Below are 27,614 nucleotides of genomic sequence, written 5' to 3'. Positions count from 1 at the left end.
TATCCAACTTGAGCCCCCGGATGCATAAACCTACAAAACAATTTTAGTTCTTGACTTTAGGTACCCAAACGGTTTTGGGTCCTTTGGCATTAGAAACAAGAACTTTGGGTACCCAAACACAAGTCTTGGAGCCCTTGTGTTTGCCCCAACAAACTTGGCAACTATTTTGCCGGATTTGTTAGTCAAAACATAAGATGCATCAAAAGTCTTAAATGAAATGCTATGATCATTTGATGCGATAGGAGTTTTCTTTCTAGGAAACTTGGCATGGGTTGGTTGCCTAGAGCTAGATGTCTCACCCTTATACATAAAAGCATGGTTAGGGCCAGAGTGAGACTTCCTAGAATGAGTTCTCCTAATTTTGCTCTCGGGATAACCGGCAGGGTACAAAATGTAACCCTCGTTATCCTGAGGCATGGGAGCCTTGCCTTTAACAAAGTTAGACAAATTTTTAGGAGGGGCATTAAGTTTGACATTGTCTCCCCTTTGGAAGCCAATGCCATCCTTGATGCCAGGGCGTCTCCCATTATAGAGCATACTTCTAGCAAATTTAATTTTTTCATTTTCTAAGTTATGCTCGGCAATTTTAGCATATAATTTTGCTATATGATCATTTTGTTGCTTAATTAATACCATGTGATCATGAATAGCATTGATATCAACATCCCTACATCTATCACAGATAGACACATGCTCAATAGTAGATGTAGAGGGTTTGCAAGATTTAAATTCTACAACCTTAGCATGTAATATATCATTTTCACTTCTAAGGTTAGAAATAGTAGCTTTGCAAACATCAAAATCTTTAGTCTTAGCAATTAATTTTTCATTTTCAATTCTAAGACTAGCAAGAGAATCATTCAATTCCTTAATCTTAGCAAGCAAATCATTATTATCATTTCTAAGGTTGGGAATTGAAACAGCACAAACATGAGAATCAACCTTAGTAATTAATTTGGCGTTTTCATTTCTAAGGTTGGCAATAGTGTCATGACAAGTGCTTAGCTCACTAGATAATTTGTCACATTTTTCTACCTCTAGGGCATAAGCATTCTTAACCTTAACATGTTTTTTATTTTCCTTGATTAGGAAGTCCTCTTGGGAGTCTAAGAGATCATCCTTTTCATGGATGGCACTAATTAGCTCATTCAATTTTTCCTTTTGTTCCATGTTAAGGTTGGCAAAAAGGGTACACAAATTATTTTCCTCATCACTAGCATTATCATCACTAGAGGACTCATATTTAGTGGAGGATTTAGATTCAACCTTCTTCCTTTTGCCGTCCTTTGCCATGAGACATTTGTGGCCGACGTTGGGGAAGAGGAGTCCCTTGGTGACGGCGATGTTGGCGGCGTCCTCGTCGTCGGAGGAGGAGTCGGTGGAGCTCTTGTCCGAGTCCCACTCCCGGCAAACATGGGCATCGCCGCCCTTCTTCTTGTAGTAGCTCTTCTTTTCTCTCCTCTTTCCCTTCTTGTCGTTGCCCCTGTCACTGTCACTAGATATAGGACATTTTGCAATGAAATGACCGGGCTTACCACACTTGTAGCAAACCTTCTTGGAACGGGATTTGTAATCCTTCCCCTTCCGTTGCTTGAGGATTTGGCGAAAGCTTTTGATGATTAAAGCCATCTCCTCATTGTCAAGCTTGGAGGCGTCAATTGGTTGTCTACTCGGTGTGGACTCCTCCTTCTTCTCCTCCGTCGCCTTAAAAGCCACCGGTTGTGCTTCAGACGTGGAGGGTTCGTCAAGCTCGTTGATCTTCTTTGATCCTTTAATCATGCATTCAAAGCTCACAAAATTCCCGATTACTTCCTCGGGAGTCATTAGTGTGTATCTAGGATTACCACGAATTAATTGAACTTGAGTAGGGTTAAGGAAAATAAGTGGTCTCAAAATAACTTTAACCACTTCGTGGTCATCCCATTTCTTGCTCCCGAGGTTGCGCACTTGGTTTACCAAGGTTTTGAGCCGGTTGTACATATCTTGTGGCTCCTCCCCTTGGCGAAGACGAAAGCGACCGAGCTCCCCCTCGATCGTTTCCCGCTTGGTAATCTTGGTGAGTTCATCACCCTCGTGCGCGGTCTTGAGAAGGTCCCAAATTTCCTTTGCATTCTTCAACCCTTGCACCTTGTTGTATTCCTCCTTGCTTAGAGAGGCGAGGAGTATGGTTGTAGCTTGGGAGTTGAAGTGCTCGATTTGGGCCACTTCGTCCGTATCATAATCCTCATCCCCTATAGATGGTACCTGTGCTCCAAACTCAACAACATTCCATATACTTTTGTGGAGTGAGGTTAGATGAAATTTCATTAAATCACTCCACCTAGCATAATCTTCGCCATCAAAAGTTGGTGGTTTGACTAATGGAACGGAAAGTAATGGAGTATGTCTAGGTGTACGAGGATAGTGTAAGGGGATCTTACTAAACTTCTTGCGTTCTTGGCGCTTAGAAGTTACGGACGGCGCATCGGAGTCGGAGGTCGATGTTGATGAAGTGTCGGTCTCGTAGTAGACCACCTTCCTCATCCTCTTGTGCTTGTCACCTTTCCGATGCGACTTGTGTGAAGAAGATTTTTCCTTATTCTCTTTGTGGTGTGAGGAAGAAGATCTTTTCTCCTTCCGTTTGGAGGAGTCCTTCTTCTTCTCCTTCCTCTTGGTGCGGGACTCTTCCGATGAAGTGCTCCCTTGGCTCGTAGTGGGCTTGTCGCCGGTCTCCATCTCCCTCTTGGTGTGATCTCCCGACATCACTTCGAGCGGTTAGGCTCTAATGAAGCGCCGGGCTCTGATACCAATTGAAAGTCGCCTAGAGGGGGGGTGAATAGGGCGAAACTGGAATTCTCAAAAATAAACACAACTACAAGCCGGGTTAGCGTTAGAAATATAATAGAGTCCGCGAGAGAGGGTGCAAAACAAATCGCAAGCGAATAATGAAGTGAGACACGCGGATTTGTTTTACCGAGGTTCGGTTCTCTCAAACCTACTCCCCGTTGAGGAGGCCACAAAGGCCGGGTCTCTTTCAACCCTTACCCTCTCTCAAACGGTCCCTCGGACCGAGTGAGCTTTCTCTTCTCAATCACTTGGAACACAAAGTTCCCACAAGGACCACCACAAGATTGGTGTCTCTTGCCTCAGTTACAAGTGAGTTTTGATCGCAAGAAAGAATCAAGAAAGAAGAAAGCAATCCAAGCGCAAGAGCTCGAAAGAACACAAGCAAATCTCTCTCTCTAATCACTAGGGCGTTGTGTGGAATTTGGAGAGGATTTGGTCTCTTTGGTGTGTCTAGAATTGAATGCTAGAGCTCTTGTAAGTAGCTGGGAAGTGGAAAACTTGGATGCCATGAATGGTGGGTGGTTGGGGGTATTTATAGCCCCAACCACCAAACTAGCCGTTTGGTGGGGCTGTCTGTTCGATGGCGCACCGGACAGTCCGGTGCGCACCGGACATGTCCGGTGCGACAGCCACGTCACCAAAGCCGTTGGGTTCCGACCGTTGGAGTTTTGACTTCTGGGCCCGCCTTGATGTCCGGTGGCGCATCGGACATGCACTGTAGATTGTCCGGTGCGCCAGCATGGGTGTGCCTGCCCTCTGCGCGCGCAGCGCGCGCATTTAATGCGTCGCAGGTAGCCGTTGGCGCCGAAATAGCCGTTGCCCCGCTGTTGCACCGGACAGTCCGGTGTACACCGGACAGTCCGGTGAATTATAGCGGAGTGGCCGAAGAGAATTCCCGAGGCTGGCGAGTTCCGGAGGCCGCTCTTCCTTGGAGCACCGGACATGTCCGGTGTACACCGGACAGTCCGGTGAATTATAGCGGAGTGGCCTCTGGAAATTCCCGAAGGTGAGCAGTTTGGAGTTGGAGTCCTCTGGTGCACCGGACATGTCCGGTGGCACACCGGACAGTCCGGTGCGCCAGACCAGAGGTGCCTTCGGTTGTCCCTTGCTCCTTTGTTGAACCCAATACTTGGTCTTTTTATTGGCTAAGTGTGAACCTTTTGCATCTGTATAACTTATACACTAGAGCAAACTAGTTAGTCCAATATTTGTGTTGGGCAATTCAACCACCAAAATTATTTAGGAACTAGGTGTAAGCATAATTCCCTTTCAGCCGTCTTCCGGGACTTAGCCCGAGTCCGAGCCCTGGGTCGGGCGGAGCTTCCTATGGTGCCTTTGGCAGGGCCTGACTGCCTGTCAGTCTCACTCTGTCAAGTGGCACTGCAGTCGGAGTGGTGCAGGCGGCGCTGTCCTTCTGTCAGGCCGGTCAGTGGAGCGGTGATGTGACGGCGGTCACTTCGGCTCTGCCGGAGGGCGCGCGTCAGGATAAAGGTGTCAGGTCACCTTTGCATTAAATGCTCCTGCGACTTGGGCGGTCGGTGCGGCGATTTAGTCAGGGTTGCTTCTTAGCGAAGGCAGGGCCTCGGGCGAGCCGGAAATATGTCCGCCGTTGGAGGGGGGCCTCGGGCGAGACGGAAATCCTCCGGGGTCGGCTGCCCTTGTCCGAGGCTAGGCTCGGGCGAGGCGTGATCGAGTCGCTCGAATGGACTGATCCCTGACTTAATCGCACCCATCAGGCCTTAGCAGCTTTATGCTGATGGGGGTTACCAGCTGAGAATTAGGAGTCTTGAGGGTACCCCTAATTATGGTCCCCGACACATATATACCCATAAATTTATCTCATCTGTTCTGTCATATTATAATATGTTACATCTACTTGTTTTAGTTTTACAGTCATGCTGTTTAAGTTGCTATCTGTTTATTTTCAATTGTTCAGACAGTTTATATGCTTATCGTATTTATATGATTTATATGATTCATATGATTTGTGTTCTCATGTTCCATATTGTTATGGATATAATTGAGATCACGATTTCTATGGTTAATTATCTTTTATATATCATCCGAAGCCCTTGCCGTTCGAGACATTGTAGGGGATCGGCAATTAGGTTTTTGGGGAGCGTCTACGCGACTGCCCAAAACATCTTCTTTCTGGCGACATGACAAGTGAAGCTGGACAAGGATCTGGATCATCAGAGCGCATGAGAAGGTATGATCAGTTTATTTCCTTACTGTTTTGCGTTCTACAAATTATTTATGTTTCATATATTCATCTCTGTTGTTTCATATGTACCCATAAATTTATCTCATCTGTTATGTCATATTATAATATATTACATCTGCTTGTTTTAATTTTACAGTCATGTTGTTTAAGTTGCTATCTGTTTATTTTCAATTGTTCAGACAGTTTATATGCTTATCGTATTTATATGATTTATATGATTCATATGATTTGTGTTCTCATGATCCATATTGTTATGGATATAATTGAGAGCACGATTTCTATAGTTAATTATCTTTTATATATCATTATTATAATGTTAATTTATGAAATTAAAATGATATAGAAAATGTCTATAATTCTAACACTTGCGACATGTCTAGACCTTTTCTCCCCCACGATCTGGCTAGCATAGCACCCTAGGTGAACACCATGGATATCGTTGACGTCCAATTGAATATTAGTAAGCACGCTGCACGCCCTAGATGAAATATTGTTAACGTCAAACTGAATCGCATATTAGTAAGTGATAGCATGGTCAATGTTGCATATGGCCTATCACACGCAACAAGCAACTAGATAAAATACATATATGACTGAGATTGTTGCATGACTGAGATTGTTGCATGGTTAGCAAGCCACCTAGAATACATATATGCATCTTGCAGAGAGATGCTACGACGAACAGTAAGAGATACAAACAAACAAAAAGAGTTAGGCAAAAGGAGTAGATGAAAGAGTCAATTAGATGTTGGACCTCTCGATCACCATGATCCTCTTGTTTATTTATACATAGAGTGTGTGGCATTGTCCAGGATGTACTACTACTCTCTTAGTTTTCCACGTAACAAACAGAGGCGTCAGAGACTGGTTGTTGGTAAAACCAAAAGTCGCTGATAGCATGCTTCGAGTGTCAACAGTACACTCAACACAACAGCTGCGCTACCTCCCCCGGCACGGCCTTAGACAAGGCCACAACGAACTCCTGCAGCTGAGGCCTGAGGCTGAGCACTGCCCGGCCGTCGCTCGTCGGTCGACCTGCAGTCGTTCACTGCCCCACCGACCGACAGGTGGAGCCACGCATGCACATCTTCCGTGAAGTGTCGGCCCGGCCATGGTCCAGGTGTACGTATTGAAGAAGGTCACGGCATCTGCGGGAGGCAATCAGCGACCGACCGGAGCCCGTACCGACGTTGACGTGTGTCTCGTTGGGGTCAGTTCTCGTTGTCTGGGACGGTCAAGGGGGCCGGCCGTTTGGGTGTAGTACGTATAGGCCAGGAGTCCAGGACGCGACTGGTCCGTCCGCCCGATGACGAACACGGAGTTGGGTGACCACGCTAGCTGGCTACTCCAGCGTCTCATGATGGGGTTTTCTGCGAGACGCGCGGCTCCGCCAGAATGGTCCATGGCGACGGGCGACGGCACGCGGTGGTGGAGATCCGAGCTCTCGGAATGGCCGCTCTTGTCCCTTAACCATTCGAAGGACGCTTCTGCCCTTTTGTCGGGGCGTCTGTTATCGATGGACGGGGACGTCACGGGCAGTGTTAACGGTCCTGTTTTTTTTTTTCTTTCTTTTTACCGTTTTTCGCCTCTAGTTGAAAATGGGAAAACTACCTAAATCCGACAGAATTTCGCATTTCTAAATCGGTTTACATTTTCAAATTTGAAAATTCGAATTTAGTATTACCCCACCGAATTGGTGTTTTTACCAGAAAACGCAGTTTAGTTAGGAAAAAAATAATTTTTTTATCTATATTTTATTTAAATCGCGTTTCGCAATGAATAACATATATCCACAGATAATTTGATGCCCCGAAACGCATAACACATATGTATCCAAATAGAAAATCGCAACTTAAATACAACACACATCAATAGAATGTTATTGTCGTGTCATACAAGTATACATAAAGTTTTTCATAACACATATTGCAACGCGAAACATTAGTCGAAAGATAATGCATCCACGTACTCAGCTGGAGTCATAATATTCAGGCATGTTCGAAACATCTAGGTGTGGTCCCATTCCATATGCATATTAGCTAGATAATGCCAGAACCTCGCGGCTTCACGAGCGTGTGTGGGCTAGGGTTTGGGTAAATGGTACATGTGGGTCCGGAGTGGTTCCATGGCATGTCATATGACGACACTAAACACACAGATGTGGCCAAGTGGGGAGGTTTCTGGCTTGGGGTTGACCGACAATGAAGTCGGTCTTCTAAGTGAGGTGTATTGTGATGTCCTAGCCAAGGCTTAATGTAATTAGTAGAGTACTCATATCAACATGATGCATCTTCTTTTTTCAGAAGCATGTCTCAGAAGAATATCTAGGTTATGCGTGCTTGGCCTGTAGCAATCTTAGGATGGGTGAAGTCTTCTCAGATGCATATGAGTGAGGGCAAAGTGTGCAAAACAAAAATACATGTATTGGTCTATGAGGATAGTATATGGTCCTAGAGGGCTGCTATGAGTAAGTACCACTCGTCCGTAAGTGGATGGGGTGTTACGGTTGGGTCGTGCCGGCCCAAGCTCGGCCCATATATTTGAACAACATAAAATCTAAATATTACAACCACATAAATTACATAGCTTACTAAATCAAAATATTAAACAATGCGAGCATCATTTAACCACAAAGTCAAAATATTAAAACCACATTAAGTGTATACCTTACTACATTAAATAAATTAAACAATATTGACTTTATTGGGCTGTATCGGCCCAAGTTCGACTCATACGTGTGTGCCGTGATGGGACGGAATTTGAGTCCTAGCCCAGATTCACCTTCGGACCGTGCTAGCCCGATTTATATTATTTTGTGCTCTGTGCTCATGTTAGTAAGAAGCCCGACGCATATTCCGAGCACCACGTACAACTATACATTTAGGAATCACATGGTGCAGGACTTACAACTATGCATGTTGCAGTGCATCGCTTGTCCCAACGATGTGGCGTTTTTGGTAATGCATGTAATACACTCCTTAAAGAATATTGTTTTTTTTAACTTTTAGATAGGCACCCTGTTTGACTATTTTTATTTAAAAATTTATTATCTACAAAAACTATACAAGGTAGATAACTAAACACGTGATATGTAAATTTAAATCAAATGTGTCGTGTGTTTTTGGATGGAGCGAGCACCGGGGTGTGCTCGGCTCTGTCATCACTGCAGGATCAAAAGTCAGAGGAGAAGATTACAAGGCGGTAAAAACAAAACCAGTGTCAGGCTCTTCAGCCCCATGTTGGCCTTTTCCTATTTGACCGACCTGTGCCTTGTGTCCTGCTTGTTGCTTCGAGCTCCAACTCCGAGGCAGAGGCATACACACACATTTTTTTTGAACGTAAGGCATGCACACACATGACCCGAGCCCGAGGTTAATGCATCGTCGGTCTGAACGCTTAGCTTTTTGAAACGGAACAGGGGCGCCATGTCGTCATGTCGAGGAACGGGTTGGTGAGACGTGCTACCGTCCAAGCCCTTTTGAGCTCCTGTTCTTGAGTCAACAATGGCATTGGGTCACTGACATTATTATCTACATCTATTCACCATTTAACATCATTTTTCCTCTACTAATAAATAATACATGTGCACAAACTTTAAGAAAGTGGGCTGGCGGCTCTCAATCTGGCGCTTCCCTGATTCATCCACCCCTTCACTGTTGTGCGTAGGGGGAGTTGAAGAGCACGGCATTACGGTCGAAGGGACACGCTATATTGCTACAAGGTAGCAGAGGGTGATAGGCTGCAGGTAGCCTTAGCCACTGTTGCGACTATGAGAACCAGTTTGTTGGTCGATGGGACACTGTTTTGCATGATGTGAGGGCACACATCATAGCCAACTTCGGAGTTTTTAGGCTATCCGCAATTGTTCCCCCTAAATTTTTCCCCCTATATCACTTTTTTGGGTCACATCATCAACATTCCACCCCCTATTTTTTCATCTCCCGCAGCGGTTCCCTCTAAATACTCCCCCTATATCCCACTACACTATAAAATATCATTTTTTATACATACTTTTCATCTACTATAAATTTTTTATCTACTAACAATTGGAAGCGGGCCCACGTGAACAGTGTTTAGAGGGGGGAGAGAGACAACGCCAGAACGAGGGGGAGAGAGAACGTTACCTCTTCGTAGAGCGCTGGCTAGCGTCCACCGCTGCGGCGTTGGGAGGCGCCCTGTAGCCGCCATGCGAGCTACAGGGCAAGGGGAGGGGGCGTCGCGCCGCGTCCGTTGCGGCCAGTCTTAGTATGAAACTTGTATGCCATTGTTTTTTTTTAATTCTCAAGAGCATGTGATATGTGTGGACGTGTACTCCTATAGTCATTAGGCTATCCGCAGTCGTTCCCCCTATATTTTTCCCCCTAAATCTTACTATGCAGCCACGTCAGCAAGATTCCCTCCCCTATATTTACTCGTCCCGCAACCGTTCCCCCTAAATATTCCCCTACATATCCCTCTACTCATTAAATATACATTTCCCTACAACTAACATAACCAACTTGTTTTTCATTTTTATTGTTTTTTTCAACACGTTATGATTACTAGATGAAACTAGGTTAACAATTTTTTTTAATTATTACTCTTAATTAAGACATACTATATACATAATCAAATATTACAATATTTAATTGTAATCCTTCTTACAAAATTTCATTCACAATTAATGAACCTTAGCGGTCTTCGGAATTGTTCCATTCATATGTGCACGAACTTCTCTGAAGCACACTTACTTTGGAAGACAAACCTTTCAGTCGTACGGTGCAAGCCACGACTATCTTACGATGCAAGACACCATTGCCTTTCATACGAAGCCACGGATGGCTTTCAATGGAAGCCATCTTCCCACCCCCCAACCTTTGCTCTCCCCTATATATATTCAATGAACCTCTACCATATTCTTCACCCATAGTACTCAGTCAATCAAGTTATCCATAGTTCGTTATGTCTCCGAGCCATACGGAAGATGAGTTTATTTCGAGTGATTCGAGTGATAGTGAGGATGAAACTCTTTTGCTTGTCAACCTACTAACCCTAAACATTGCGGCTCAGCACCTTCACCGCCGACGGTCCGGTCTACCCCGCCGTGTCATTCACAGAGACCATTTCGCTGGAGAAAACCTCATCCAACATCACTACTTCGCCGCTAACCCAGTGTATCCACCGCATGTGTTTCGTAGAAGGTGCGCACTTCATACATTTGTCTTATGTTATCATTTGTTCAAGTTTTGACAATTATGCAATACCATTTATATAGGTTCCGCATGAGTAGGCCTTTGTTTCTCCGCATTCTGCATGGTCTTCAACAACACGATATTTACTTTACACAAAGAGTTGACGCAACTGGTATGCCCGGACTAGGACCATTACAAAAAGTTTGTGCGGCCATGCGGATACTTGCTTATGGCTTACCTTCAGATGCGGTAGACGAGTATATTCAAATTGGGGAATCAACTGCTAGGGAATGCCTTCATCATTTTTGTCGCGCAATCATTGATTGTTTTAGTGCTTGGTATTTACGCACTCCAACTGAAGATGACATTAATCGCATCATGCATAATAGTGAGTCGCGGGGTTTTCCTGGCATGTTGGGATCCATCGATTGCATGCATTGGGAGTGGAGGAACTGTCCAACGGCATGGCGAGGTCAATTTTGTGGTCGAAATGGTAGGGCATCCATGATACTTGAAGCAGTTGCAACGTATGATCTATGGATTTGGCATGCATTTTTTGGCATGCCTGGGACAAATAATGACGTTAACGTGCTCCACCGATCCCCCGTATTTGACCCAATCACTACTGGTCGAATGCCACCTGTCAATTACACAGTTAATGGTAATGCGTACAACTTCGGTTATTACCTCGCTGATGGTATTTACCCCAACTGGCCTACTTTTGTGAAAGCAATCCGACACCCATACGAGGAAAAGAAAGTCTACTTCACTCAGATGCAGGAAAGTTGCCGAAAGGATATTGAGCGTGCATTTGGAGTACTTCAAGCCCGGTGGGCGGTGCTCCGTGGACCAGCTTATGGTTGGGATCGTAATCGTTTGACAGAGATAATGACGGCTTGCATCATCATGCATAACATGATCGTTGAAGACGAAGGGCCTTTTGCTGCAAACATTGATTTCGGAGACAACTCTTCAAGGATTGATTCATCTCAAATAATAGCGGAAGGCCGTGCCGAATGGGTTATTAACCACTTCGATCTACGTCGCCAAGATAGATCGTGCTCCCTTCAAAATGATCTTGTCGAGCACTTATGGAGTCGCCGTGGAAGTATGTAATAGTTATGTGTCGTAGCTGCTGAGTTCGTAGTTACTATCAGTACTTGTTATGTGTTTTCGTCTAAGTTTGTATTCGAATAAATAAGCTACGTTTCCCAAATTTTCCATACAGCCTACTACATTTTAGTTGACATACTAGGTTTTATTGTACCACACACAACGCAACATCAGAATTCATGTTTTCTTGTACAATTTATAACATACCATTCGATTGTCAATAATCTTGTTCAAACATTTATGACATCCAAGCTCATTATTGTCTAATACAACAGGAAACAACTTAAGATACAGTGGTTCGACCAAACAAATACGGTTGTGCATATTACAAATTCGTAAACGAAGTAACCTAAAATTGTCTCAACATGTCTCAACAGCACATGCGCACATCGTAGAGAACCTTTCATCATTGCTCAAAAGTAAATATGAACTGCTGCAATTTTTTTTTGTTCCTTCATCACAACCCAAACTTCAGGATCTACATCTTCTTCGTTTGTCGACAACAGCATCTGCAAACGTTGTTCTGCCGATTTGAGTTCTTCTAGTTTGAGTTCCCTTTGTCTTATGCTTAACTTTTGGGCTTCCAATTCCAATCTCTTCTTTTGGATCTCCCTGTCTTCTTCAGTGGTCTTTTCTTTTTTTCCCCTTTTCTATGGACCTCTGTATTTGTTTCTCAGTAATTTCTTGTAACCGGCTTAAGTACTCCGGGGACGAAGATGAACCAACTTTCTTTCTCTCAGCTTTACTGTAATCACGGCCACGGGGCCTTTTTCCTGACAGTCCAGCGGATCCACTGTCAGTCTCCGGTGTTTCCACTGATGGACACCCCGACGAAGGTATTGATCTTGCATGTAATCCTCTAAACGAGTGTCCTTGACATATGCTCTCCCATTTGGGTTCCCCCTTCAGTTGATGCCAGCAGTGCATATAATGAAATGGTTTGCCCTCCTCATGAGCGAACAAAGTGGCTGCCTTCGATGTCTGCAAAGTTGGAATTCATTATACAATTAGTTGCAGCAGAGACATATGTAGTACATATAATCATCGTTTCATTAGTCGTACCTTATCGTCATCACTTAGACCACTTTGTTTCTCTCTTAGGACTCTCGCGTAGTATCCAGAGAATTTACTGACATCAGCCCTTATCTTGTCCCATCGGCTGCTAAGTGCTCTGTTTAGTCGACAAGGAAATTCCCCCCTTTGTTCATTGTACCTTTTTTCAATTCTGGCCCAGAGACCCTCCCTCCTTTACCCAGTATTGACAATGGGGTCACTACTTATTTGCAACCAAGTAGTACAAAGGAGTCTGTCTTCTGGGGCTGTAAAGTTTTGTTCCTTAGATTTCTTTTGTTTTTGAACTGGAGGTGCAATTTTCTCAGGACTATTGATGTCCTGAACACTGTGTTCAGCATCTGACTCCAAGTGTACAGGCATTTGTGGTATAGTGTTCGAACCCTGCAACGGTGTACTTGATAGTGAAGGTGGATATGAATCTGTGTATGGACTCATTCCCACCGACCCAAGAGGGTTCCTCACAAAATTCATGTAGTGATTCCAATATAGTGCAGATTGGGAAGCAGGGATCATGGTTGATTGGGAACTAGTATTCCCTGGCTGAATTGGAGCCCACATTGTAGTTGGACCTTGACCAGGACTAGGAAAATTAATGTTTCCCATCATGTTGCAATCGACTGGATTCTGCTGCATGTAGCCTGTTGGCCATAAGGGTGGTGGTGGTGGAAATTGCTGGGCATTTGAGGGATTCGACATCGCCTGCGACGATGTCGCATTGCTGGCAGGGTCCATGCTAGGATATGTGGAGATGGCACACATTTAGTCATATGAAACACTTTGAAGCGAATCGACAAAACGAGGTACGTTAAACTTAAGACAAACCATATAAAGACACTGAAATAATAGAACCATAATTTAATCAACTTATTAACGAGTAGCATCAGAACATTTAAGATTCATCACAGTTCGCAGACGACAACGTTCTGGACATCATACTAACTTAAGCTGACGAGGTAGCATGGAGAATTAGACATACATGACACGACTAGTTCGACAACATGACAACTACGACAACCCGAGTACTGGGATGTTCAAAAGCAAATCCTGCTTGTACAGCTGGAATACAGTGAACTAATAAATATTCCAATAGCTATTACGAGTTGACCTATCTGAGTCGCTGAAGTACCACTCGTCACTCACATCCGGGCAGTAGAACTCCTCTTCGTCGACAGATGGTTCAGTAACTGTTGGAGGGGTCGAAGGAGATGTCGGTTCAACACTTATGTCATCCCCCTCGTACTTAGCAATTTCAGGAAAAGCTTGGACTTTTGCCTCTAAGGCATCTTGGTGAAGCAAATCAAGTTTTTCTTTCATGGCAAAGAGGGTTCTAGCTAATATCTCTTCGTCATGCATGTGGTCTAATGCATGATCTACTAATCCACGAAGGGATTTTGTGGCATCCTCGGCACAGTCGACAAGTACTTTAACCAAAGACTTCATGGTGTCTTCTTTCGAGGATGCCATTCGGAACTGTGCTGCAAAGAATAATAAATGAACAAACACTACGATTTCCTTATGAACCAAACAGGCGTAACGAATTGAAAACAGGCCAACATATTTATCAATGATGTTGCATGCAACAAGTAAAGATTTCAATTGTAGTAGTCATATTTTAGCATGGAACATAACATATTTATATTAGTATAACACTGCAAATGTTATGACAGATACGGCCAATATATAAGAATTAGAAATAGCAAAAATTTGACTAGTTGGATATATTGTTGTTTCATGTGGTCATGGACTGAAAATAGAAGCAATGCACTAATTGTCCAGCACTAACAGATGTTTGATGTCAGTCTTGTACAAAACAGGTAAGGAGATAATTAACAAACAATGCACTCCATGTAAGAACAAACATTGCTTTAATGCGAGGGTTGTACAAAACATTGTAGGATACAAAAAACAAGGTATGTACTCCATGCAACCACAAACATAATGAACATAATAAATAACTGTCTGCTCATACCATAACTTGCAGAAGAAAACTTAATGTTAATGGGAAGATATTGTGAAATAAGTGAGGGTTATACACATTACTACAACACAAATAAATTAGTTGTTGTATGAATATAGAAAGCTACTATATGAAGGTGGACAATTGTTTATTATCGTCCACTCGTATACAAGGGTGACAAACAAATTGGGGGGTAGTACAGCAACACAATTAGGGTTCACATACACCTAACACTATGAATGAACATGAGGCATACTAAGTTCAGAAGTAATGCCCCCGCTGATTATGTCAATGAGAGTTTTACAAAGGATAATAAACAATGAACATTACACTGAGTTGGTTGAAGTAACACATTGTGGGGCACCCAACTATTAATCACTCTACTACATTTTCTAAAATGACCTGTTGTTGTGGACAGTGGTCATCCTAAATTAATTCGAGAAGACTACACTTCAAGGCAGTATGCAAGCAACTTCGTAGTTTAGGGATTACAAATTAATGGCAGGTGAAGAACCTGTGGCCCGAATTGTAAGCACAACCAAAATTAGTTTGACCAAGTTTGAAAGACATTCAACGGGTGATTACCTTACAATTGTATAACCCTAATAGGCAGACCAGATCCGCGGAAAATAAGACTGGGGATTCATCGTTTGTTTGCGGATGAAATTTCTTACGGTTCAAACGATAACTGGTTTGCCGTAGTAATAAGATGTTCAAAGTTGTGCGGAAGATTAACATAAACATTACGGGTCGAAGGGCGTACCTCAAGATCCGAAGATTTGGGCGGTAATAAGACGAATCGAACTGCTGGATTGGGGATCCGATGATGGCGTCGATGGTCGGACGGGGAAAGCAACCAAGCGGTGGCGACGAACCTGGACGGAGCCGGATTTGCGCCCGCTTCGTCTTCGGTCTTGAACGGAGCACCTTGCTGACCACCTCCACTTCGTCGTCCACAGCTCCGACGGGGACCGGCACGCTAGCGCGCCCGAATCGCCGTCGCCTCGTCGCGAATCGCCGAAACGCAGGCGCCTCGAACAGGAGAGAAGACGACCGCGAAGCTTCCGGTCGGTGCCGCGGGCGGATTCTTCCGCGCGAAGAAGTGGAGGGGGACTGCACAGTGACGCCCTGCATCTGGCGTGAGAGAGAAGAGGGCGGCGGCGAGGGGAGGCGGATAGCGGTGACCGCTGCGGAGGGAAGGGGTGAACAGTACCCCCCTATACCGTGCACAGTGATAGGGGAGGGGGTGCGAAGGGGGGAGCGTTGCAGTCAGTCTTACATGGTTGATGTGTATCAGAAAGGCATAAGTATTGACGAAGACACTAGACTGGTGGAGTAGGTGTTTACGTTACATGTATGTATGTCGTGGAACATCACTTAAGCTAGTAGGACGATTACATGGGAAGATTTTTTTTGTATGTGAAGAATTATACATATATTTGTTAGATTTCTAGCACATTAGCTCACAGCTTTAGTCACTAGAAAAATATAAAATTATATCTTCAGGATTAAGAGGGTTACCATGGAAGTCAGATTCTGATGGGCTGGATCCCTTTACTAACTACGTTGAGATTAGATATGATATCGTGTGAGTGTGTCGAAAGAGGATAAGACAAACGATGGTTTACGTGGCAACCCCTTGCATATTTATGTACGTTACTAGGTGAGTGCCCGTGCGTTGCGACGGAAGTAAAAAAATTGTATGAAATATATAAGCGGAACGACAAATATCATTATGATATGCAAAATCCATATGGTAAACATTATCAATATTAGTGGCATGTCCTTTGTGGAAAGACCACCCATTAAAAAGTCATTGATGCACCCATCGGTCGAGACTTTGACAGGAGATTAGTATGACACTTAAGATTGGTCATGGCCATTCGACATAAAATTGGTATGACACTTACAGTATACATTAATAAAAACATCAAGATTAGTATAATTGAAAAATTTGGTAAAGAAGATTTATGGGCGTACCTATCTTTTATAACATCAGTTTTATCTGTATCCAATATTATGACACATTAGTAGATTTTATCACTGTCTGAAGGAACCCATACGTAATATATTACATTAAGTACAAGTAGTGCAGGCTGTTTAGTCTTCAAACAGAAAACCACTGAAAGTAAAAAACATATATTTTAACACTTTGCTGTTCCTTAGGAGCTAGCAGTAAATACAAGCGCATCTATGCACTGATGCAGTATTGCAGAACAAGTCAGACACTTCTTTTCTCCAGGCTTCTGCTGTGATTATTCACTTCAATATTGCCTTTGTAGTCTGGAACCTAAATACCTTATCGGTAAACTTGGTAGTAGAATAGAAATCAAGGTAGTCTTGGAAACAATATTGGCTAGGATATGTGAGCTTTGAAGCTGGGCAGATTATGGCATCGGCACCAGGGTTATAGAATGTTGCGATGGATAGGCGGCTCCCGTTCTTGTTGGGAAGGACCCGGTGGCATATGCTCCTGTAGGTTCCATTGGTTATCGCTTCAATCTGATCTCCAAGGTTTACAAGGATCATGTTGCCTTGTGTTGGAGGTACTGCCATCCACCTACCGTCTTTCAGAAACTCCAGACCTGGGATCAGTTCATCTTGAAATAGAAGTATGATCCCCCCAGCGTCAGTGTGCTCCCTGAGACCCATTACAAGCTCTGGATGGCTGCACCTGGGGTACTTTGCCACCTTGACGCCTACGGAAGGTTTAGAAAACGCCTTCTCGATGTAGCCCTTGTCCAGCCCAAGGTTTTCACTCATGGCTGCTGCGAGCTGTTCAGCCAGTTTGATAACCTCTTCTGCATATTCAGATACCATTGCACTGCACAGCACATTTTGCATCATATCGTTAGTTTGGTTTACAGTTCACTTCAGATGACTATTAGACTTGGTAAATTAAAAATGTTTTTCTTGTATTCAATTCAAACTCCGCGGACTCACCGAAGCAGCTCAGGATATCATGGATGTTTGATTCTGGCTGATGACGGTACATGAAACTGCACTCCCAGTCAACATTTGATGGAACTTTCTCACAACCTAGGATCTTTGCATTCTCCGAGCTATAGAAGTTCTTCTCCATGAGCCCAACAAACACTTCCCCTACCCACGTGAATATGTTCCTCCCGTCAAAAAAATAGCTGGAGAATCAAATCGTGTCGTGCTTCACATCCAGACATCCAACCGGCTGAATTCAGATGAATTTGGGTGAAGGAATAAAAGGGGGATTTAAAAAAAGAATGAGGGAGAAAAGACCACACCTGGGCGTGTGCGTCGTCCTATCGCCCCACCCATCGGCGGCCCCGAGCGGGTCCGACAGCCCCGAGCGGGTCCGACGGCCCCGAGCGGGTCCGACGGCCTGTGCGAGGGTAGCGGCAGCGGCGTGATCTGGGGGTGGAGATGGAAGCCGCGGCGTGGCAATCGAGGCACGAGGGAGGGGTGCGGGAGATGGGATCTGCGCGGGAGGGCGAGGGCCGCGGCGATTCCACCTCCACCGCGGCGAGATTAGGGGGAGGGCGAGGGCGGCATGGATGCCGCGGCGATTCCATCTTCACCACGGCGAGATGCGCGGGACGTAGACGGGGCCACGCACGGCATGCCATGGATGTCGCGATGAGGTGGAGATGGATGTCGCTGGGATGCAATCGAGGCGAGGGATCTGCGCGGGAGGGCGAGGGCCGCGGAGATTCCACCTTCACCACGGCGAGATTAGCGGGAGGGCGAGGGCGGCATGGATGTCGCAGGCGCGAGGGAGGGGGCGCGAGAAATGGGGATCTGTCGCGGTGAGGTGGAGATGGATGCCGCGGGATGCAATCGAGGCGAGGAATAATCGGCGGCGAGGGCGACGCGCGTGGGTGAGGAACGCGGGCGGGGGCACGGGCGTTGCGGGGGCAGGGCGCGCGTTGCAGGGTGAGGGCATCACGGAGCGCCGGGGGAGGGGGGGCGGGGGTGCCTGGCGCGGGCGTGATCCTCCGGCGGCGAGGGCGATGCGCGCGGTGCGTGATTCGCGGACGGGAGAAGACGCGCGCGGGGGCAAAAATCGCAGGCGGGGGCACGGTGCGGTGGTGGACGCCCTCCGTCCACCCTTAAGGATTAGTAGAGATTTGAAAGGGAGTGCAACCAATAAGTTGTTGCGTTTTCGGTCAGGGCACGAGCACGGTGTTCAACTCGGTCATCTGATTGAGTCGGATCAACCAACATTCTCCTTCTTGATTTAGAGTTAATTGCTTATATTTTGAACTTAACTTTGTAATTGTTTAGTTTCTTAAATTATTATTTTATTTTCAATTGATTAGCACATCAAGACTAAAGCATTACAACAACCAGTCATGTGCTAATGAATTCAATAACTATCGTACACCTTTTTTTTTGTTTCAAAGCAAAGAACTTATTCTTGACGGATATGGGTTTACTAAACCGTTTAACCCTAAAAATGTCTCTCATCGGTAACGGGCAAAAACCAGCTCAAAGGACCGTCTGCCTTCCCGGGGCCAAGGGCAGAATTTTTTCTCTATATCCCGGATGCAAACTCACTGCTTTACAACCTCTGACATCCACCATATGAAGTCCCATAAACAAAGATTAAAATTCGCAAATTAATTTCTTGGTAACTTTTTTCTTCTGTTTATGTGGGCCTGCAAGTGCATTCTCCACCAACATCTTTGGTGTCAGGTAGAGAGGGGCGCCTGTTGGAGGCCCAAACTCGTCGTTAGCAGACTGGAGACTCTTGAGTCTAGACTCGGACGGCCCAAGAGTAAAGCATACTGCATACCACACCGCACGCCACGCGGACGCACAGACAAAACAGTCGCCTCTCCACGGTCGATGGTCGAAACGTTCAGGCACACGCGGCGCTGCAGTATACAACGAAGCGAGTGTGGAAAAGCAAGGCAGCGCGACGAAGCGGCGCCGCCAGCTCCCCAAAACCTCCCCAGCTGCCACCTCCTCTGCCTCCCTGCGTCCCCCGAGCAAAGCAGAACAAGGGGGGAAAAAGTTGACATACGCTTGCAGCGATGGCCTTTGCCGCCCGCGCCGCGCTCGTGCGCGTCCTCCCTCCGCGACCATCGCCGACCTCCCAACCGAAGCAGCTCAAGCAAGGTACGTTTCGCCGCCCCGCTCCCACTGTTCGGGTCCCGCTCGAAATGCCGCGACACAGAGCTAAAACCCTAGTTTCGGTTTTGCACCCCAAGGTCTAGGCGGCCGCGGCGGGTCCTCGCTCGCCGTTCGGGCGAAGGACTCCGATGACTTCGGGGCCCTTCTGTCGGAGAAGCTCGATGCGCAGGCGCCTGAGAAGCGGGATGGGCGGGATGGTTTTGGGAGGGAGGCGAGTAGCGTGGAGGAGGAGAAGGAGGTGCAGGGCGAGCCGGCTTCGTGGGGTGTGCTCAACCAGATCGGCGTCGAGGTGAGCGCGCGCATCCGATTGCTTTTAAACTTGTCGTGTTGCCGTTTCAAAATGTGTGTGCTGGATTGAGGTGAAAATGTTTTGTACTTTTGTGTGCTCGACATTTTGTTACTGAAACAAGAGGAAACCTGCTCTCTTCATTCAGTACCTTGGTTCAGAGAACAAGGTTTGTAGATATCGCGTCAGTATTCAAATGATTGCAAACCTACAGCTGATTTGTTCTGCAAACAAGAGAGCACACAAGCCACCTATCACTTTGACCATTTATTACATCAGGCGGATAAATTTATTGGGTGTGTTTATTTTGGCAAAGACCAAAGAAGGTTGGCACTAAGATGTAGCCATATAGGAGTTTTTTTTTTATTAATGACGATGTTTTTATAGAATGGACGATGTTTTCTTGATAAAGCTATTTTTTGTTCTGTTTTGCTCTATAAATATTACTCCCATTGTCGAAAACATTAGAATTTATAGTGTTCAAATTTTGTCCCAAAATATAATGACTTTGGAAAATCCAACAAGCTCAACCCCACAAGACCAATCAGCAGCTGGCGCAGCCAAAAATTAAGCTAGTCAGGAGCTAGCCTGGATGTTTAATGAGTGGCATGGTGGACTGTTCCCTTACTGTTTAATGCTAGAGTACTGTTAGGGTTTCGTGGCTAGACTAGTCCCTGTGTAATTACTTGCATACCCTCAGTGTAATGGGCTTGGCCCACTTATCCAACTTATATATATGTGTGTGTGTGTGTGTGTGCGCACTCCCAACTCAGTAGGGTTAGAGTTTCCCACATGGTATAGAGCTAGGTTAATTCTTTTTCCCCCACTTCTCTCTCTCCCACCCAGCCGACAGCTGCCCCTATAGCCGCCACCCCCTCCCCAGCCGCCGCTGGCTCCCTCAGCTCTAGCGGCCGCCGGACCCCTCTGCCCTAGCTGCCTCCTCCCCATGGCGGCCCTCCCCGCATCTCCCACCGGTGCGGACAGCCCAGGCGCCGCTGCCGCGGCTCTAGCCGCCAACCTGGCCGCCGCACCACCCGGCCCTGGCGCGACCACCACCTCCGCGCCTCTGTGCGCGCTCGCCGCCGGCCTGGACACCTCCCAGGCCACGGACGCCGCTGCCCTGGTTGCCTCCCTCGTTGCGGCCCGCCTGACCGCTGGCCCTCCCCTTCCCCACGGCCCCCGCAACGAGCTCGTTGTTGGCGGCCCCCCCTACATCACCGGCCTCGGGCCCCTCCCTGACGCCCCTCCTCCGGTTGTCACGATGTAGCACCGGCGCCGAGGCTCCCCGCCGGGATTTCCCGCCCTCGCTGCACCCGCCGGGCTTGACACCGTCACGTTCTCCACGGCGCTTGCCGCTGACTCCTTGCTAGTCGCCGCCATCGCCACCATCCAGGCCGCCGTGGCTGCCTCACAGGAGCGTCAACGCGCCACGTCCCTCGCCCTAGAGCACGAGCGTGCCATGGGCGCTGCTCTGACCGCCCAGATGGCCACTGCGCAGCGACTCATCCTCGGCCATCCTGCGGTTAGAGTAGGACAAAATACTCGTGGCTTGTGAGCTCGCTCGACTCATGGTCAGTTCGGCTCGACTCGACTCGTTTCAATTTTGTCACGAGTTGAGCTAACATCTCAGCTTGGTTCGTTAACGAGCTAGCTCGACACGAGCTTGAGCCAGCTCGTTTGCTCGAATGAGCTAGCATTTATCAGCCAAACAAAGCCTATATTTGTATTGGATGAATTAATAAGTGATGAACTATGTTTAACGAGTCGAGCCGAGCCAACTCGTTATCTTAACGAGCCAGCTCGAGCTCGGTCGAGGCGAGCCGAGCTGGCTCGATATCCACCCCTACCTGCGGTCGTCCACGAGACACCTCCGCCAACACCCGAGGCCGTCTATGGACTCGACGCCGACCACATCGTCGCTCTCCACGCTCAGGCCGCCGAGTTGCACAACATCTGGTCCCTTGTGTCCATTGTGTTGGAATCGGCGTCCTCCCACTACCCTCGTTGGTGGGGGCAGGTCTTTCTCACGCTTCGGCGGTACGTCCTCGCCGACCTTGTCGCCCTATCGTCTCCATCATGGTGTCTGATGGACAGTGTTGTCCTCTCGTGGCAAATGTGTTTCCGAGGTCTCCAAAAATTTTGAACTCAATCGATTTGTAAATCAATCGTAGATTTGAAAATACGATCATAATTGGGGTTTTCTTAACCGAACTCAAAACGGGATCAACTCGGATCACAACCAAGAACTGCACCGACTTGGCGTACACAGTGATCAAAAGAGTTTATCTCCTCACAAATCAATCCCCAACAGCACCCAAACAATAAGTACTCGAAGTTTTTTCACAAATCCACAAGAGAGGAGAGGGAAGAACACTAGAGCAAAGAGACTCAAAATTTCAGCAAGAATGAAAACTGAGATTGAGAGTCAACCAAAGCCGTGGGCGGTACCGGCCACCCTTCCTCGGATTAATCGATGAAGATGACAAAACACAGATGCGAAGGTTCAAAACATCTATGGATCTCGGGCTCAACTAGGGAATGAAATCTAGGGTTTTCTAAACAAGAGACCAAAGAGACTAATGTGCAAGTCAAAGAGATGACTGAAACAACCAGCCCACCCTTCTATTTATAGAGGTTCTTACTACTTCCTAAACTACCCCTAGATACATAGAGCCTATCCATTTAGCCAGGGGCGAAATGGACCAACTCCTGGGATTTCGATCTGACGGTCACACGCTCCACACGAAGTTGCTTCGGCTTGACACACCCTTCATGATGACGCCACGTGCCACCTCTGAGTTCCATTGGAACCGCCACCGCCGAATTTTGCGACCAAACTCGGTCGAAAACCCGTCGTTCGTAATGTTGGGTGTTTTTTCAAGGATCAACCACTAAACCACCGCGAGTAGCGCACCGCATGAGTGTTCCCCACATCCTGGACACGTGTCTTGCCAGTCCTCGACCGTGCCGGCAACACGGCCCGCTCCACCACGTCGTCGCGTGAGTGCGTGTCCCAGGTGTCAACCACCACAACTAGTCACCTGGCGTCTCTGGTCCCTCGGTCAAGTCCCAGCTCTCATCCTTCATCGCTCCCAGTCCATCGACACGAACCCACATGACCTTCACCTTCGACGTCGACCACCATACCCGTGCTCCACACTTGCATACTACAAGCCGACCGACATGGTTGCACAAAACATAATCTTATGCCTCGGCCAGTCGATGATTTGACCCGAGACGATATCCGTTGACAATCACTCATCATTAACCTGAACCACAAGGGACAAGTCAACCTTGTGTTCACAGTACTGGTCAATCGCTGCGGCCACCAGTGTGTTCTAGAGCTAGCTCATGCATGGCAGGCATGAGCATGGTTGAGAGCACTTAGGATCCCATGATGTTCTATTTATAATTTTCTAATTGATGGTCGGGAATGGAGAGGGAGACGACAAAATTGGTTGGCCAGGGCACCATAGATCTAATGTTTTAAGATGTGTGAAATTACGTAGCTGTCCTTTATTTCGAGAAAAACAGAAAATTACCAAAAAAATAAAATGAATGGTACTGGTTCCACGCATTTTGGTACTGTCCCTACCCATTTTGTACTTTTAGGTACCTTTGTCTTAGTACTTCCTATTTTCCCACCATACGATCTCTATGAATGAATGGTACATATTTTTTCCAACCATTGTAAAACCTATAACCAGTTTTATATTGGCCAAACTTAAATTCAAGGTTGGTTACTATCTGGTAGCCTGCTGACAGTTTCATCTATTAGTTTATTACTATATCAGATTGCAGATAGAATAAATCTTGGAAATGCCTAAATAGTCGTCTAGACATGTGACTTTGGTAATAGATTTCCAACACAGGAATCTTGTTATTTGTAGGGCGTTAAGTATGACAAAGGTTTGTGGTTGTGCACACTATTATTAGTTTTACATTAACATACTTCAATTAGTTTGAGTGAAAGAAACAAAGTACACTTATTTTCTCAAATAATTCAAAACAACAACAATGTTGGATATACTTTTCTTTAATTGGTGCTGCCTCTAGCCTGTCATGTATATCGTCGTTCTGACTTGATCACTTCTTGTATGGCCTCAAATCCAATGTAACATACACATATACTGTGTGTTTGGTTTGCGGATCAACAGAGCCTGGCTACACTAGCCCGTATGAAGATAGCCAAGCTCCCATGAGACAGGCTCAACGTATTACGTACGCGGGAGAATAATGTTTGGTTAGGTGTATAGGTTTATATAGACTAGATGCATCTGTTGTTTGGTTGCCTGCGTTATAATGAGAACGAGATCTGATAAAATAATAAATAAAATCCTTAAAATTTATAAGCAAGTGGGATCTAGTTTTGTTCATAAAAATATCAAGGTCACAAAAATGAAATTGGTATATTAACTAAATGCATTAATCAAGACGTATGCCAAAAAAACGAATAAAAATGTTGTTTCGTTTTCCGTGTCTGCATCCACCCAGCTGGCTCTGTAGAGATCTCCAAATCATAGTTGTCAAGGCGTCGCCTAGGTGACACTTAAGCGTCGCCTTACACCCGCACCCAAGGCGAGTGGGAGAGAGGCTGCCGACATCTCCAGCAGCGCAGTGGCACTGGAACATGAGAGAGGGAGAAGCGAGTAAAGGGAGAGAGTGGGGAGAGGGAGACACTGGTCGTTGGGAGGAGAGGCGGCTGGGAGATAGAGGGAGAGGGGATGAGAGAGGAAGTGGGCTTAACCTAATTTTAATGGGCTAGTTGGGCTGATTTGTAGGCTAACTGGGCTGGCTGGGCTAGTCATTTCCTTTCCTTTATCATTTCCTCCTCTTATTGTTTTTGTCCTAAATACTTTCTCAAATATTGATTTTTTTCCTATTTTTGAATATATTTAAGGTGTTGATTTGCCTAATTGCCTTACGCTTTTACCACTTAAAAGGTAAAAAGGGGATCAGTCGCCTTACCGCCTTAACAACTATGCTCCAAATCCCGCATCTCGACTCAACCTGATTCTGGGCGCTCTAAAGTTTGTGCGGGCCTGTACGCGTGCATGCAGGCAACCAAACGAGTGGTGCTTTAAGTGTCCGCGGGTGCAACTTCTCCACGGACACAGACAACCAAACACACAGTTATCTACTGAACAGCACTTATCCTAACTTACTTGGGAGCTGGGACTGAAAGGCTTTGTTGTTGTTTTTGTTGATCCAATGTGATGGATTAAGCAAGTATGCTGTTTTCGATGGCTTATCAATTACATGTAATTCTAATTTCTAAGTGCTATTTTTGTGCAGTTGGACTCTGACAAATCATATTCTGCTCTCATATATGGCACATCTGCTCTTGTTGCAATTTGGATATCATCAATTGTGGTTTCTGCACTTGATTCAGTCCCTTTGGTATGTTGCTCTTGCTTCTCTGCATGTGATATTATATTTCCAATACTTGAAATAGCAGTAGATTAGTATCACTGAGATCATACAAAATTGAGGTCATTGATAGTTTGAGTCAACTGAGGTGTTACTTAGTGTGATTTGACCAATGACTGGGAAACTGATGGATAACGCCCCCAACAAAATGATCATTTTTTTTTGGATGAGCAGGTTCCTCAAGTGATGGAAGTTGTTGGTCTTGGCTTCACAATTTGGTTCACATCGAGATACCTGATATTTAAGGTGATTACTTGTGTTCCATTAATTGGGATGAAACCAGATGCCCGATCGGATATAGATGGATGTCAATGATCTTGCATTCTGTCTCATATCCCGCATTCTATCATATGTTTTTTTTTCTAGATCTCAAAACATGATATCTATCATGTCGGGTATTAATATCTATCGCATTTACATCATGGTTTAAAAGGTGTTGCTAGGTGAGGCCTAGGCGTCCAAGCGCCAAAAGTTCCTGGGCGCTGCTGCCTTGGCCTTGTTGCTTAGGGCGCCCGCCTTGGCGCATTAGGCGTTGACTACGATCGCCTGGCGGGCGAGCGCCAAAAAATCTGGGCGCGAGGCTGGACAATTTCGTGCATATTTCCTTCCGTGTGCGGGAATAGCATGGGAGGAAGAGATTAGAGAGATTAGGAAAGAGAGAGGGGCACCTTCCTGTTTCCCTAGCGGTGTGGCGCCGCACTAAGCACCAGGAATCCGGCGCGGGCAACATCGTAGCACCAGGAGGGCGGTGACAGGCGACATTGCGGTACCAAGAAGCCTGACGTGGGCCGGGCACGACACACGGCGCCATTGCGGGCGAATCACAAGGCCAGCTGGCGCAGGCGTGGCTCAAGGCGACGGGCGTGGGCATGGCTCAAGCGGCAGGCGCGGCACCACATTAGGCTCTGAGGTCCTCCTCTGTTCATCTCCAATCCTCCCCTGCTTCGTCTCCTAGATGCTAGTACCATCCTGCTTCAATCTCCTGTAGGCCTCTCAATCCCCTTGCTTCAATCTCCTCAACGCCTAGGTGATCGCGTAGGCGTCAAGGCGGTGGTTAAATGCCTAGGTCCACCTTTAAACCACGATTTACATATAAAAAAAAATCAAATTTGTGTATTCAGATTTGAATATGATAAGGAAATTAAATGTTCAGATTTTGATAAATACTATCCATATAGGATTTTGACCTTTTCGAGATGGGCGGATATCGAAAGATATCTGTACCATTTTCATCCCTGTTAGAAATATGGGTGTCTGTTTAATGCCTCCAGTAGTGATGTTTTTTTTTGGTGTGTGCAGGAGAACCGTGATGAACTTTTCACGAGAGTCAGCTCCATCAAGAAGCAAATTTTGGGGTCTCATGAGAACTGAGCGTCTCTCTTACGTTCTGTTCTGTTAACTGGTACTGTGTTTTATTGAAGATGTTTTTTTTTGGAATAAACAGTACATTTTTTTGTTTTTCGCCTGCATTTTTTTACTAATCGAAAGGTAAGTGCACTGTACTCTTTTCGTTGATTCCAACTAATTTTAGGTGAGTGTAGGGCTGCGATGACCTAAAGTGCGACTTTCTTTGCATGCTTTGCGGGGCCCGCTGAGGCGGCTATCAATTGTGTGCGTTCCTCTCTGACCCGGACACCCGGCTTCTAGTTGGTGCTGAAAATGTTGGTTTCTGCCGCCACTCACCAATCAAGTATGCTGTCAGCAGCCCTTTCTCTGAATATACTAAACAAAACGTTCCCTTTAGTTTGGGTCGATACAGAGTATTGGTGTTCTGTTGATATGTTCTGTTGTTCTTGGTGGTGTTCTGTTCTGTTCGGTCAATGGGATTTGGGATATGCTCCCTGGTACAGAAAATCCACAATCAGGCTGCTCACTGAAAGGACGTGTAGTTTTCCTGTTCCAGCTCTTACCTACCGTTTGGTGTTTGACCCTTGAGATTGCAGAAAGTTAAGGTTAAGCAAACTGATATTTTGTTCTAGAGAGCCATGAAGCATTTGGAATACGGAAGGGATCCGTTAGCCCGCCAGATTATGCAGGAGGCAATCAGATAGAGGTAGCTCAGACTAAACGGCCATTAGCGTTTGCATAAGGCGAAGTGTAAGGATCTCTGACCACTAGAGACGCGGCTGGACAGGACAGCCAAGTGCACCATACATTACTGACAGACCAAAGGGCAAAGGCGTTGTTGGCAACACAAACAGTGCTGGGTTCCGTAAAGCAGGGGCGAAGGTATAGGGTGAATCTACACCCCTAAAATAAAAAACTGGTCATAATGAGTAAATTTTTATCTTATAAGCACCATCATATCTAATACTCCTATATGATATCTACGTATCTAAATTTGCTCTAGCTCCGTCGCTTCCTTGAAGCAACTTGCGGATGGCGAGTACCTGTGTAGCATTGCTAAACCGGAAAGCTGTT

The 27,614-nt window shown here is 46.0% G+C and overlaps 2 protein-coding genes and 1 pseudogene across 2 annotated transcripts; 2 read left to right on the top strand and 1 right to left on the bottom strand.

Moving 5' to 3' along the window:
• Nucleotides 1-9,981: 9,981 nt before the first annotated feature.
• Nucleotides 9,982-11,480, top strand: LOC103647501 (protein ALP1-like). The gene is made up of 2 exons (XM_008672033.3): nucleotides 9,982-10,230; nucleotides 10,305-11,480. Exons 1-2 carry the CDS (start codon nucleotides 9,992-9,994, stop codon nucleotides 11,335-11,337), a joined length of 1,272 nt encoding a protein of 423 aa, XP_008670255.2. The 5' UTR covers nucleotides 9,982-9,991; the 3' UTR covers nucleotides 11,338-11,480.
• Nucleotides 11,481-16,624: 5,144 nt separating this feature from the next.
• Nucleotides 16,625-17,447, bottom strand: LOC103649170 (1-aminocyclopropane-1-carboxylate oxidase 1-like; annotated as a pseudogene).
• Nucleotides 17,448-19,306: 1,859 nt separating this feature from the next.
• On the top strand, nucleotides 19,307-26,751 carry LOC100286365 (threonine endopeptidase). Its single transcript, NM_001159252.2, has 5 exons — nucleotides 19,307-19,462; nucleotides 19,555-19,766; nucleotides 25,059-25,163; nucleotides 25,368-25,439; nucleotides 26,493-26,751. Exons 1-5 carry the CDS (start codon nucleotides 19,378-19,380, stop codon nucleotides 26,562-26,564), a joined length of 546 nt encoding a protein of 181 aa, NP_001152724.2. The 5' UTR covers nucleotides 19,307-19,377; the 3' UTR covers nucleotides 26,565-26,751.
• Nucleotides 26,752-27,614: the final 863 nt, after the last annotated feature.

The sequence above is a fragment of the Zea mays genome, chromosome 2 (genome assembly GCF_902167145.1).
Source record: "Zea mays cultivar B73 chromosome 2, Zm-B73-REFERENCE-NAM-5.0, whole genome shotgun sequence".
In the NCBI taxonomy this organism is placed as follows: domain Eukaryota; kingdom Viridiplantae; phylum Streptophyta; class Magnoliopsida; order Poales; family Poaceae; genus Zea; species Zea mays.
The sequence above is the reverse complement of the archived record's forward strand: the minus strand, read 5'-3'. Positions and strand labels throughout refer to the sequence as shown.